Genomic DNA, 15,628 nt, shown 5'->3' on the forward strand with positions numbered 1-15,628 from the left:
TCATGGAGCATCATGACGACTGTGAGAGTTTTGAGGGATTAGGCGGAAATACTATTGCTCAGTAAGATAAATACCCTGGCCACAGAACTTGTTTTCTTTGGTTCCAACAGCCTCAGTTGTGCACACAGTGCCAGCATCCAACACAAGTCAGAATTCCTCACTAAGTATGTTTACTTAATGTACATTTGAAATTAGAGACTGGCTTCCTTCCACTTGACTTAGATACATGTTCCTTTTGGTTTTCTTATCTAATTTTGATGGATGAGTTAAGAGAGTTGCTTGGGCTAGCTCTGGAAAACCTCCTTCCTGGCTGGGGCTCTTGCCCTTTCCCCCCAGGAGGAATTTCAATGGACCAGTGTAACCCAGAGAGTACTGTTTTGTTAGTAGGAACTATGCATTAGTCTCACTTGACCCCAAGCTGTTTACCTTGGTTAACACATGCTTGGTCAGACCATGGTGGCCCGACCTTATCTGCCTGAGATAAAGAATAGATAATCTTGTATCCTTCAGAGATCTATGCTCTTGGTCATATCTCACAACTTCTAATAGGAATGCTGTGGGTAACAGACCTCTGTGGTTTGGGAGCACTGTTCTCCATGTCTGGATTGCCCTTCTTGGTCTCAGCCTCTTAGTCAACTTCTGTTCCTCCTCCAAGACTGACACACCTCTGCAGAGCTTTCCTGACTTTTCCTCCCTGCCTTCCTTGCTCCTGATTTGTTCTCCCCTGTATACTCCATGCACAAGGCTATAGCAGTTCTTAACTTCCCTTCAAACCTGCCTCTAGTCTCCACGAGGTTACTTATAATCTAGTATTTGGAATTCCTCCAAACATTTTACAGCAGTCTTGTGATTCCCTGGGGAGGGGAGTAGTTAGCAGTGGAGAAGGACATAACTCTCCCGTTACAGTTTTCAGGGACTGGGAAAGCAGTTAAATCTCTACCTACCATCTATCACCCCGGTGCTTTAAATTATTCACATTGATTTCCAATCCTTACAGATTGCGTGTGATCACGTGAGCACAGACAGCCTGGCTACTGACTCCAGCCCTTCAAAAAAGCCCTGGTCTGTCTGTCTTGATGACAGGTTTGGCTTAGGTCATCAAATTCGCAACAAGCAGTGCCGCCTCTATTCTTTAGGGTAAGTACATTTTACAGCAGAAAACAAAAAACGCTCCTGCAGGCAGCCAACGCTTTTTCAGCAACATAAATTATGAATGGTTGCAGGGTATAACGGGTGCTATGCTTCTTCTCCTGCCATCATTTCAGACTCATCTGTCTGTTACGTAACTGTGGGCACTTGCAGAGCACCAGTGGCCGGGGCCACTTTCTCTCCCATTCTGTTGGTAGTAAGTTGACAGCTTCCATTTTCAGCATGATGATGATCCTCTCGGTGAAGCCGATGATTCTCAGCTAGAATTAGAGCATTCTTATTAGAAACAGAAAAGTATTAAGAATGCACCTAGAAAAAAAAGGAACAGTGAGTATATTAGAAATTTTATGCTCAGTTATGATGAGTGACCCAAGACAAATGGCCACTGTTGGATTTTTATGTTTATTTTGTGTTCAATGCCAATGGTAAATCTGTGTGTACTTTTACACTGTAAAAAGAAAGAAGAGGGAACTCCTATGAAAATAATGAGATTTTTGTCAAAACTGTGGGAAGTTATTGATATTCAGTTATTCAGGCTGAAAATGACCTAAATGTACGCATAGATATAGAGAGCTTTTTGTAAAAGGGTGAATATAAAATAATGAGATTATATAAAAAATATACGAAACGCATCAGTATTCATATAAACAGTCCCGAGAATTTTCAAATTATATGTGTCTCAAAAAAAAGGTAGGAGAGGGTTATTTTTGTTTGGAATACTCTGTTGCATCGACTCTAGAAGCTGTGTGGTTAGGTTCTCAGGCAAGATCCCTGGAGTCCTTTACAAAATACTGGGGACCCTCACAAGCGTCCTCTGCTTGTTCCTCACCGATAGGTTTCATCTCCTCTATGATTTACATTCAGGCTCATGAGTGACAGCTGCCACCCAGAATCCTAGATGATAAGGGTTCAGAGCTGACCTTTGGGTGCTGTGGAGACCCACCAAAAGGTGCTAACACACAGAGGATCACGACCGTTGTCAAACTTCATCAAACAAGAATTCTTAGAGTCATTGTGGATTAAAACAAAAGCAAAAACAACAAGTTTGAAATAAGTTTCAGGATAATGGACACATTCTTCTATGGGTTAAATGAAGAGCCATGGTATATATCAGTGGAGCGTGGTACACAGTAGGCACTAAATATATATTTGCTACATAAAGATTGCTTGAGGTAAGAAGACTGAAGAGGGAAGCTGGTTCTGTCATGGTTTAAACTAGGAGCCCGAAGATTAGGAAATGAGTTGCTCAGCCAGTTGATTAGAACAGAGCTCTTTTTCTGGGAGCCCACCAGCTATGATGCAAGACTGTATAAAGAATGGGAACTTGTGACAGTCGAAAGTTTATTTTATATCATATTAACAATGTATGAAAATAGGTCATAAAAATAATTGCATAGTACTACATGCAAATTAGAGATCTCAGCTTGGTCCTGTTTTCTTGCTCCAAACTGCCTTTATGTTTTGGTTAATATTTTACACCCCGGAATAATTTCATTTAAAGCATACAACTGTGTAAAACAAAACTGCGAAAGCTGTTTTGGGGGAAATTTTTCACGTTCCTTTTTGCTTTCCTTATACTTCAGAGCCATTAGATGAAGTGGTTCTGCTGTGAGAGTTCAGATTATTACATGTAAAAAGGTAGTTTCTTATTTTCATTTAAATGTTCACTATTCAAAATCAACTTTGTAAAGAGCAGATAGGAGCAGTTGAATTCCACTGGGAAAAGAAATGAATAGATTTTAAGTGCCAACATTTGATTTAAAACCTAACAATGCTTAATTGAAAACTGGAAACTAAAGAAAATATTTCTTATGTCCTAAAAAAGGATGCTTTGGATTGTGGATGTTTATGTTGATTGTCCTGTTACTCAGGATTGAGAATCTTCTCAGGTGAATTGCTTGCTTCAGGGGCAGGTAAATAGCCAACTGACAACACCTCAATTGATGCTGAGGGAAGAAGTGGTGGTCCTGAGGTGCAAGCATTTAGGCGTGTTGGGATAGCTGTGAGATAGGTGGGGAGGGCAGGTGGCATGTGGGTCACGGGGCGCCCACATCCAGGCAGTATGTGCTCCAAACCTCAGGGCTGTGGCAGCCATTCCTATCCTGAGCATAATGAATGAAGCTGCAGCGGAGGGGTGAGGGGGGGTGGTGGCCTTCTGGGGGTGAGAGGAAGAAGGGATCTGAGGATATACTGATCAGAAAGCAGAGGCTGAATGCCCTCCTTCTGATCCATGTCCTACCTTTCTTCCACTCCCAAGAACTGAAGCAGCCATCACCTCTACCTTCTCTCTGATGTCTGAAATTTCTTTACGAAGAATCAAAGCTTTTTATTCTGTAGTTAATGTAAAAGACATTTTTCTAGGAGAGTATACTCTGAGTAAAGTTCAGTTGAAAATTTAAAGAAGATCCTTTTTAATTTTGAAAAGGGATAGAATAGACCAATTAAGATAGGGGAAGGCACTGAAAAGGAAGGTTATGTTATGGAGAAAGAGAAAGAGAAGAGATATGAGGAGAGGCTGTGGGTTCACATGATAATATTTTGTCTACTGCATGACTTTAGATGGGGCCTGCCCTGAAAGTCTTTTTGTGTGTGAGGTGGAGGGGTGATGGTGGGGAGATGGGGTGGGGATGAGGGTGGTAGCTAAAGTGCATTGGGAAAATCATCTTTTTATCCTTCATATCAAAGATTATGTTTCAGGGGTAGGAGTGGGAAAAGAAGAGAAAACTTGAGAAGGGATAATACATAGGTAAATCTTTTTCATCTCTCCTTTAGTTCTCTGACATGTTAATACCATTTGGTTTGAAGACAGATTCTCAGTGTGAGACAGAAGAAAATTTGATACATGGTTAGGCAACAAGAGCCAATACCTTAGGCAGAAAATCTGGGACTTTTGGTTTCCCTGAGCATTTCAAGAGGAATGAATGAGCTTCAGAGCCAAAATTTTAATCTTTTAATAGTTTAATTAGCACAGCAGGAGCTCATATTCTTTTTTTTTTGTGGTACGCGGGCCTCTCACTGTTGTGGCCTTTACCGTTGCGGAGCACAGGCTCTGGACGTGCACGCTCAGCGGCCATGGCTCACGGGCCCAGCCACTCCACGGCATGTGGTATCTTCTCGGACCGGGACACAAACCTGCATCCCCTGCATCGGCAGGCGGACTCTCAACCACTGTGTCACCAGGGAAGCCCAGGAGCTCATATTCTATATGAATGAGGAATCAGAAAATCATGGACCCAAGGACCCTTTTTAGACAATTTTTTTTCCTAATCACTCTCCCCATGAAATTTTAATACTATAGATAACACCATATATCTGTTTATGTAACATATGTATTATCTATGCTTTAGACATAAAAACAAGAAGATTTTTTTTGGCCCTCAAGAATCAATTTTTGCCCCCTTAGGTGTGATATCATCCCTGTTAAGAATATATTTTAGATGAAGTCTTGTCATTTTATGCAATGTTATTTAATAAAAATTAATAATTATAAAATATTTTAATCCACTATTCAATGTCATTTATGCTTTGGAAAACCTATTTCTCCTTCTCTAGTAGTTGGCAGTTTACAGATCTAGATAATTATTTGGCCAGATTCTCTGGTTCCTGCTAGGATGAGGAATGGACGACTGAAACTCCTCCTGGGAAAAACAGTAATTGTCTTACTTCTTCCAGCCTTTCTGTCTTCAGTGATGAGAGTTAAAAACTTTCCCTGTATCTGCTCTGATTTTATTTTTTTAAATAGCTTTAAATTGAGGTATAATTCACATAACACACAATTCATCCATTTAAAGGGTACAATTCAATGGTTTCTAGTCACCACAGTCAATTTTAGAACATTATCATCACCGCAAGAAAGAAGGCCTGTACCCAGTAGCACTGACTGTCAATTCCCTCCAACCCTCTTTCAGCTCTTTGTCTCCCAGTCCTAGGCAACCACTAATCTACTTTCTGTCTCTATAGATTCACCTATTCTGGACATTTCAGATAAATGAAAGCATATACTATGTGGTGTTTTGATTAGCTTTTTCACTTAGCATAATGCTTTCAAGGTTCATCCGTGTTGTAATATGTATCAGTACTTCATTCCTTTTTACTGCCAAATAATATTCCATTGTATGGAATATACCACATTTTATTTATTCATTCATCAGCTGATAGACATTTGGGTTGTTTCCACTTTTTTGGCTACTATGAATAATATTATTATGAACAGTCATGTATGAGTTTTTGTGTGGACATATGTTTTCATTTCTCTTGGTTATTATATACCATTTTATGTTCCCACCAGCAATGTATGAGGGTTTCAATTTCTCCACATTGTCATCAACATTTACTATTATTGGTCTTTTTGATTATAGCCATCCTAGTAGATGTGAAATGGTATCTCATTATAGTTTTATTTTGTTTCTCCCTACTGGCTAACGATCTTGAGCATCTCTTCATGTGTTTATACTCTGAGCTTTTGCTTCTTAGGGAACATAAAGGATAGTCACCTTAATACTCTTAGAAATATTTTAAAAGAATAACCAAGGACTTGAAACAGTGCCACATCCATCCCTTCTACTCTTCAGTAACACTAAAGGGGATGCAGTTGCCAGCACTGTAGCTAGTTCAAGGGACACTTTTATACAACATGGGAAAGGCATTTGCTCTCTCAAGAACCTTTACTTATCTGCTGCATAATCATTATAGTGATTAGGCGTGGTGCCCCCTAGAGTTGTTTAGTGCACACCCCGCACACCCACCCACACTTAGGGATCCTAGTTGTTGCTTTCTGAGACAGCAGGAGAGAAAGGCAAAAATGGTTACTCTGTTATTCTACTACCTTTGGCTGTTTAGTCCTGTTATCTGCCCCCTTCCTATTTCTTCAACAAATCCCTCAGATTTGATGACCTTTCTGTACTGAAGAGTTTTTGTGATCTCAAACCTCTCCATTAACATATACAGCATAATATTTATAAGCATGAGTTATATAATTTATCTCTCTGCCACATAGAAGGATAGGTTACAGTCTTCATGAAGGCTTATACCTTTGAATATATGTATTAACAGCTTAACTATTTCAAAAATGGGTTATAGTAGAAATTGCTAATTGTCCCCCAGTATTCATTCTTCCATTCTTCTTTGGTAACGGAACTCCTGAGTTTAGCAGGGCACGTGGCCACCTTGCCAAAGATTGCATATTCTAGCCTTCCTTGCAGCTACAAGTGGCCATATGACTAACTTTGAGCAGTGTGATATGAGTGCAAGTGATGTGTGCAATTTCTAGGCCATGCGCCTAGGAGGAAAGGATGTGACCTTCACCTCCCCTTTTACTTTTCTTGATGGCTGGAATGCAGTTGTGATGGCAGGAACTGGAACAACTGTCTTAGACTTTGAGGTAAAAGCCATATGATCATGATCTATATCTATATATGTATATATAGAGATACAGATAGATAATTTCTATAAAGTAAAATTTTCTACAGCGAATTCTCTTTCCAGTTAAATAAGAGCAGAAAATAGTTTCCTTATAGACTAAATACATTTTTGCTATAAAAAATAATTTTCTTTTACTTAGTTTATTGTAGTTATTTGTTCAAAAATCTTTCTTCTTTACTGCTTCTGAGTTTCTTCAGATCAAGGATCATGTTTAATTTATCTGTCTGTCTCTGGTGTCTAGGGTACTGCCTTGAACATATAAAGTGCTCTGTAAATATTTATTAATAAACATGAATAAGTCAGTGAAATGTAGCCCATTCCATGCTGTGTTGGATATTGTACTGTATATTCTGGGAATTCCAGACCCTACCTAATAGTTTTCTTTTACTTAGTGCAGCATTTTGTGGGTTTGTCTGTCATCATTCATCTATCTCCTCAGCACTAGGGATACAGAAATAAGCAAGATTGACACAGCCCTTTACTTCATGGAGCTTTACTATCTAGTAGCTGACAATTTCCTAGATCCCTAAGTTCACAAATATTCCTTCCATGATTCTGTGTCCTACCCTTACTTGCAGTGAGGTAGAGTGTAAAGAGCACGTGCTTTGGAATTACCTGGATTGGATTTGAGTCCTGATTTTACCCCTTTGGGCCACTTTTTGCAACACTTATGTATATTAAATTTGTTCTTCCTGTTGCTTTTTACACCTACCACAAACTTGACTAATTGAAACTAAGTGTGAAGAAGTAGCAATACCATTTTGAATAAATGAAAGTAAGAATTACAGACCTTGATTAAATAAATGTAGTTTATTACTTTCCAACACAGTACATATTATATATTTAGATTAAATGGATTTTGTTTAGTAAAAGTAGCATAACAAAATTTACAAATTTCGGTAGTTTCATGTTATTTAGTGTATCATACAGAATAGTTCCTCTTCATCTAATGATTAACTTATATATGTGTATGTGTACTTATGATATTTCTAATAGAGAATCCTTGTACATGTGTAGAAAATCTCTGGAAGGATACACAAAAAATTGCTAACTGATTATCTCTGGAAATTGATGGCTAAAATTCTCATGGTGGGAAACTTTTTGTTTTATATACTTATATACAACTTTAACTTTTTCTAAGTGTTTGTTATTTTTTTAATTGTAAGAAGCTAGTTTAAATTGAAAACATATCAATACATAATATAGTGCTTTACTAAAAAAAACTAGTTACACAGCTGTTATGTGGTTAATTCTTAAAAATTTCTGAGGGCTTGATTAAAATACATACATGTTTTACAGTGGAAAGTGTTTTCTTGAAATTATATTTTGAAAATTCATGGAGAAATCATTCACTTTTTTACATAGAAAATTTATATGGAAATTATATTTAATGAGTACTTATTTGACTAGTGTTTTGTTCTCTTAGTAAAGCTACAGGACTGCCATTTTCCCATTGGGTTCCATGTTTCCATGATAACACAGGTTTTGCTCATCTAAATATCAAAAAATTCTTTTTTTTTTTGGCCATGCCACGCAGCTTGCGAGATCTTAGTTCCCCGACCAGGGATCGAACCCAGGCCCTTGCAGTAAAAGTGTGGAGTCCTGACTATTAGACTGCCAGGGAATTCCCTAAATTTCAACAAATTTAATTAAGTGAAAAATCTCTTGGGACAGGTGAGTTTTATAACATTCTGATCGATAAAGAAATAAATCTGTGTACTAAAAAGTGCTTTGCAGCGTCTACTGCACCTCTTAGATACACATTTAATGCCAGGTTTATCAGTTAGCTGTTGCTATGTAACAAGTCACTCTAGAACTCAGTAGCTTAAAACCATTATTTATTGTTGCTCACATGTCTGCAGATCAGCTGAGCTTCAGTTGATCCACGTCAGGCTCAGCTGAGAGACTTTACTTCAGGCTGAGGTGGCTAAGGGCAGCTGTGTTTCATAGAAGGCCAGTGGATTGTCTGGGACACCTCTGCTCCTCATGTCTTTTAGTTTCCTGAGACCAGCAAGCTATCCAGGGTATGTTTTTGTCACAATAATAGTACAAAAGAGTGAACCATTGTTCATTCTTGAAGTGCTCGAAGCCTAGGATCAGGACTGGTATCATGTCCCTTTCTTCCAAAAAGCAAGTCACATAGCCAAGCCAAAAAATCAAGGGACAGGAAGAGACACTCCATACATGATGAGCATGGCAGTAGTGTGGATGAAGGGGTGAAGAGTTAGGGCCAGCAAGTCAATCTGCAACACCAGATTAGATAATGAACAAATTGGGGGAAAGCTGGGATAGAGATTACAATGGTCTGAGCTGTGTGGGTTCAATAGGAGGTTGAAAATAGGAAACAGGATCTCTTGGGTAGAAGGAATGGGAATGTTTGTGAGAAGAGTGCTGAATCTTTTTCTAGCCAAAAGTGTCAAGAGAATTATAGCTGAAGAATAGCAGAGAGCTAACATGACATGGTCCAGTGAGATTAAAAGAATGTAGTGGGAGTGAAGGGAGAGAACAAGGCAAACAGAATATTAAGAATGTTTAGGTGGAAGATCTCTGTAGTGAAGATTATTTTAGTTAACTAAATTGTTACCCAATAAGCTTGTATATTTCCAAATTATAAAATAGTCTGTAATAGTAGAGTCTAAGAGGATGAAGCATTTCTGCCCTGGGTTCAGGTTTGGCCAATGCATTATAGATACTCTGGGATTTTGGTATCTTTAAGCACATCTAATTATAGTATTTGGGGCAGAAAAGTCATAACCACCATTTTTTTAAAAAAAATCATCTTCTCTTGGTTAATTTCATGTTTTTCATTCAAAATGATGCTTTAATCAAAGTTATGAATCTTACATCACCAAGTAAGGAATATTTATGAGTAAATTAAAAATTTGTAACTATGAATATTCCACAATATGTGTTACCTAACTGGGTACTTAATACAATTAATTCATGATTTCTACCCCCTGCTCATGTGAATTTAGGTGATATACCTCTTGCTTTTAGTACTAGATCCAGTAGAACCACATACGTCTGCCTTTTTTCTTTAACTGTATTATTTAAAATGCACTCCATTCTTAAGAAAACAGCTGTTGTCTTTAAGTCAAACTGCATGCACAGCACCATGGCCATGCACCTCTCCCTAAGGGAACTGTTGCTCAGACTTATATTTTTGACATATTCTGAGAAAATCTCTTAAGACGACTAGATAGTCTTCTTTGTTTCATTGCTACTACAGTTTATATCTTTTTTAAAAAAATCAATTTGATATTCTTCTACATGTTTGAACATGTGGTTCTCTGGTCTGCATTTAGCACATAATTTCTCTCCTTTCTTTTATCCAGAAGCTTTTAGCTTTAATGCTTTTTGTGAAGGAAGGTTTATGGAATGTGTACAACCAGCCATGTGTTAAAACAGGAGAAGGCTTGATATGACTAAGAAAATTGACCTCGGCACTATCATTTTTGTCAATACAACACTTTTGCTCCATATAGTTTTTTGTTGTTGATCTTCATCCTCTTTCTTTACAGGCTGGGAAGTGATGATACCCATTTTGAGGTCAGCATGGCCAATGATGGATGTGAAGTGCATCGTTTTGATCCTACTGTTAAATCAGCTCATATTCTGGAGGGTGAGCGTTTTTGGTATCATCGCTTGTCCGTCGACTGGCGGGACTCCCATCCAGCTGTTGCTGCCCAAAAACCATATAGGAACACCAGAAAACTGAGAACCATTTTGAATGAATTTGGGCATCACAAGGTCAGATTTTTCATTTGATTTCATAGTTAAAGTGAACAAACTCATAAGCTTTTTTTTTTTTAATGCAAACCAAAGATTGGATAGTTGAAGGTCCAGTTTTAACCTTACTGATCACTTATCATTATTTATAGAGTCAGCTCTGTAGATACAACATTTTGGCAAGGATAGAGATTTTAAATTGATTTCAAGATTTTAGTTGCTGTTGAGTAGTGCTAAGGTTTTGACCAAGACTGGGCAAGGAGAGTAAGAAACTTACTCTGGTGTGGGCTCAAGAGTACCATTTTCATTTGGGAATTGATTTTGAATTTCCAGACAGAGCAAACTACTTACGTCAGCTTCAAATACAAAAAGTAATCAGAACCAGGTTTGTGTTTGATAAGAGATCGCTTGTTTCTCACTGTTGTAACAATGATTTTGAGTCTCTTAAAGGTCAGAAGATACATGTAGCTTTGATTAAAATGTACTTTGTAAAATTGAATGGACATTATATGTATTGCAACTGATATAATTATGTCAAAAGACATCAAATCTCTACAAATATTTTATTGTGAATGGATAGCAAAAGGAAACTCAGTCTTTGAACTGCATTTTTTGAAAGCAATTTTTAGATGTGACTAATTGCATTCTGTAGGTAGATACTAGAGAAATTCTCCTGAGTGTAGTTGTCTTGCCTTTGATTACCAGCTCTTCTTGGGCTTGGCCTATCTTGGCCTATTATTCCCAGCCAGAGATGACATGTAATTTAGGACATACCAGAATGGGTGTTCCTGAGATACAGTGTACATGGAACTCAATTTTAAATCTTGAGTTGGCTGCTTGATCTTTAATAAAAAGACTTTTCCTCTGCATTGTTCTTTTTGCTCCCCCTCCCCCTCCTCCCCTTCCTCCCCTTCCTCCTCCTCTTCTTCCTCTTAAAAAAAAAATCCAAAAACAGAAAACAAAAACTTCCTTTAATTGGACAACAGGAACTTTTTCAAGAACAACTTCAAAGAATTTGGTGTTCTTTTAACATGTGTTTTGAATTTTGTATTTATTTTGATTTGTATTTTGACTTGCCATTCAGAGTAACTAGCATTTAATAGTTAGGAGCCTTAATGAAACACATATAGGTGTTTTTGCATAAAATCTTTGAACAGAACCCAAAGAAGTGAGAGCATTTTTTCAGAATATTATTTTGTTTTTGCTGCATGTTACCTTCATAGACATGTTTTTTGCAGCTGAAAATTACAGGCTTGACCCTTTCAGCATGTCAACTCTAGGTTATTCAAAGAGCTAACTACTGATTCCTTGTGTTCATTTAGGAGTCTTGCTGCTCCCCCTTAATGCTCTTTACATCCTGGCCCTCCACCCCCATTCTTCAAAGAAAAGACTGAGTAGAGAAAAGAGGTGAAAAACACAAAGCCATTTTGCTTTTATTGGATAATATTTTAGCCAAAGATTGGGAAAATGTGAGGATAAAATTGACTTCGAAAAATGATCTGTGGATATAATTTATCTGTGCCACATTTCATATGAAAAACGTGTTTTCAGATAACCAGGTAGGCACCTGAATTGTGCTTGTTAACTCCATGGGAGCTGCAGTGGGCGAACCTTTATGCTGTAGCTGAAGCATGATGCCTTTTACAACACTGCTCCTGAGACAGCAGAAATATTTAGTGATACTTAAAAAGGATAAATGTTTTAAAGGATTTTTTATATTCTTAGGGCTATTATTTTATTGAAAACACTAACAATGACTAAAAATGATTAAGATGGTAATTTTAGGTTACGTGATTTTTACCATAATAAAAAAAAATGGAGGAAAGAACCCCATAAATAGTGAAAGTGATCTGGCTCAGAATTGCCAAGTATGTATTTGTCGCTTAAAAAAGAGTCCCTTGCTGAAAATTGAAAAGATCCTGGTATTCTTTCATAGAGATTTTTTGGGTGAATCCTTTAAAACAAAAACAACAAAATCTAAAGCCATTGGTGAGTGATTGCTTCCATTAGGAACATGCTTCTAGCTAGAAGCTACGTGGTGCCAGATAAAAGGAAACCTCATTTCTGGCCTGCAGCAGGCAAGGTCTGTTTTCATTTCTCTGCATGTGTACAGACCCTGGTAAATACGATGTAGCGCTCTGGCAGGGAAAACAAATGGAAAAAACACACTAAAAAATGTCAGTGTGTTTGCCTTGCCTCCCTCACTTATTTTTCCTGCAAGTGACCATAGAGACCAAAGGGGTTTTGTTGTTTTGTTTTCACTTCATGACTTTAAAATATCACATATAGTTTTGCGATGTTTTCCATTTTAAGGAGTTATTTTTCTTCTTCTCTTTAGCCATCTATACATTCCAGCAACTCAGGAAAAAATGTAGGCAAAAATGAAAGGCAGAATTTTGAGATGGTGACAGTAAAATGCATGTGGCTTTCTTACTGCTTTTAAAACTCTTGGGTAATTTCAACTTCAAACCGTAAATCAGAAAACCTTTCTAAAGCATCAAGTGAGAGCAGCTGTATCAGCAAAAGTGTGTGCACGAGGAGCCCAGTCTGTCAGGGAATAATATCACCTGGATCCAGCATTATTTGGAATGATTAACTGTCTTCTCTTGGCTGAAGTGCTTGTTGCTGTAACTATGCATAAGAATTTTTCCAGAACATGACTAGAAATATCGAATCTGAGATTTCTGCTCATATTAATCGTAATGGTTGCTTTCTTCTGAAGACTTTATTACACAGAGTATCCTAAATGATCCAGGCTGGTTAATGAGAATTATTATTTTCAGTCATAACCATGCTGGAGATAATATGAATAACAGGACTGCATTAGAGCTTACCTCTGTGAGCTCATTACTCTAGGTTTGAGGCATGGGTGCTCTTGTTGGTTTTTGGCACTGGGCAAGTCATTTAACCTTTCGGCTCTCAGTTTGACTGTCAGTAAAATGGGGATAATGATACCACCTAAATGGATTGTTTCTGAGAATTGGGTCAGAGAACACAGTGTGAAAGCCTTCAGCAGAGGGCCTGGCGTCAATTTGTCATTTGATTGTAAATTCAAAGAATTTTTTATTAACAATTTCAGTAAGTTTTTACTAAATTTTATAGAAATGTTTTCTTTTTTCTCTTTGTTTCCAGGGAAAATATATCGGCAATTTCTTTGGAAATTGCTAACTGCACCTAATTCTAGTCAAGAGTTTTTAATGAAAGTTTTGTGTGAAATTGAAGGGAATTGGTCCTTCAGACTTGGTCATAGAAGAACTGTTCTTGTTTGCATCCTCAGGGCACTGAACGGCTTTGTGGTGATTGTATAGAAAGTAAATCCTGTGCTATATAGAAGTGAAATAAGCTGCTGAGAGTTAATTCAGAGCAGATGTAGACCATGGGGTTGGGCCTGCTGGTCAGGTGATGCAGGTGCAGCTGACTTCTTGCTTGTTCAGCCCTGGGGGGGCAGGTCCTCCCCCACCCAGGACGTTGCCCCCGAGGCTGAGTGCCTGCTTGGACTCTGAAAGGAATGCCAGTTTCTGCTTTCCTGGGCAGCCAGCCCGCTATTAATTGCTGTGTTTAAGAGAATATGAGCTTTGAAATTAAACTACAAAAAGATTCCTTTTTCTTCTTGCTTATCGAGTTTGCAAATATAAACAACATGTTGATACTGCCCTACATTGAAATGCTTGTTGGGAATACTGTTCACACTTTGCTGTTGGAAATGGAAAATAAGATTCTTTCAGGAAGAACATTGGACCATGTGTATAAGTTATGTCACTTTTTATTTCTAGAAATCTTCTTTGCCTTAAATTCTGTTTTGTCTGCTGTTAGCTCTGCCATACCAGCTTTTTCTTTTGGCGGGGGGGGGAAATACGTTTTATATTAAATGATATTCTAGAGTCCTTTATTTTTATATTTTTTGGATATAGTTTCAGTTTATGTGTAGTCTGTAAGAGTGACATTAAGTATAGGCCTGGATTGTATTTTTAAATCCAATCTGAGAGTCTGTCTTTAAACAGGTGTGTTTAATTCACTTACCTTTATTGTGATTACTGGCATATTGGACAAATTTCAATTCTTTTAAATTGGGCTATTTTTTCTTAATTCGTCTTGGTTACCCTTAAATTTTAAATGTATATTATTAACTATAAAATTTTAAAACAATGTATCAAATTAGTCAGTATTTCTGTATTCCTCCTAAACACAACAAGGATCCTAGCAACTTAACTACCCATTGAATATGAGCCCCACATTGCTATTATCTGGAGTTTTAGTTTACCTCTTTTACATTTTTATATTTTCTTTTGAAAAGATGTAAACATAAACGTTGGAAGAATAAGAATAATACAATGAACTCTCATATATTCATCACTGAAATTCATCAATTGTTAATATTTTGCCACACTTGCCCTCTCTCATTTGTACAAATATTACATTTGCATTTGACTATTGTCTCTGCAGATTTTTAAAAAACTCAATGGAAAGGAATGGATGGATACTTCTATAATACATCTATGTATGTGAATTTAATCCATTTGTATTTATCGTGATTGCTGATATATTTGGATTAATTGCATCTTTGTTATATCAGTTGGCATCACGATTAATGTTGAAACAATGAAAATATCCTTATTAAAGTCGGGGAAAAATAAGGATACCTGTCATTATCATTTAAAAAAACTGGATTAGAGCTCTTTAAAAAAAAAAATCTTATTTTGAGATAATTATAGATTTGCATGCAGTTGTAAAAAATAATACAGAGATTCCATGTCCCTTTTCCCAATGGCAAACCTATAGTATGATATCACAGCCAGTATATTGACAATGATACAGTTCAGATACAGACCATTTCTAGTACTGTCGGGATCATGTTACCTTTTTTTTTTTTTTCTGCGGTTTGCGGGCCTCTCACTGTTGTGGCCTCTCCCGTTGCACAGCACAGGCTCCGGACGCGCAGGCTCAGCGGCCATGGCTCACGGGCCCAGCCGCTCCGTGGCATGTGGGATCTTCCCGGACCGGGGCACGAACCCGTGTCCCCTGCATAGGCAGGCGGACTCCCAACCACTGCGCCACCAGGGAAGCACCCATGTTACCTTTTTATAGCCACACCTACCTTCCTTTTCTGCACCTCTTTCCCTAGCCCCTGATAACCACTTACCTGTTTTCCATTTCTATAATTTTGTCATTTCAAGACTGTTATATAAACAAAATTGTACAGTGTATAGTCACGGTTATTTAACACAGTTCCTAAGATAATAGTTAACACAATTAGAAAAGAGAAAGAATCTTAGGGGTAAAATTTAGGAAGAAGAAGGTAAAAATTGTTATTATTATATGCATATGTATT

General features: G+C 37.6%; 1 protein-coding gene across 1 annotated transcript in view; it reads left to right on the forward strand.

Annotated features, from left to right (window-relative positions):
• METTL24 (methyltransferase like 24) overlaps window positions 1–15,628 on the forward strand; it is a 110,636-nt gene that overhangs the window by 41,162 nt on the left and 53,846 nt on the right. The window contains exons 3-4 of the mRNA XM_065889173.1: window positions 998–1,137; window positions 10,092–10,320. Coding sequence (XP_065745245.1) covers window positions 998–1,137; window positions 10,092–10,320 — 369 coding nt within the window. The remainder of the gene's footprint in view (window positions 1–997; window positions 1,138–10,091; window positions 10,321–15,628) is intronic.

The sequence above is a fragment of the Phocoena phocoena genome, chromosome 12 (assembly GCF_963924675.1).
Source record: "Phocoena phocoena chromosome 12, mPhoPho1.1, whole genome shotgun sequence".
In the NCBI taxonomy this organism is placed as follows: domain Eukaryota; kingdom Metazoa; phylum Chordata; class Mammalia; order Artiodactyla; family Phocoenidae; genus Phocoena; species Phocoena phocoena.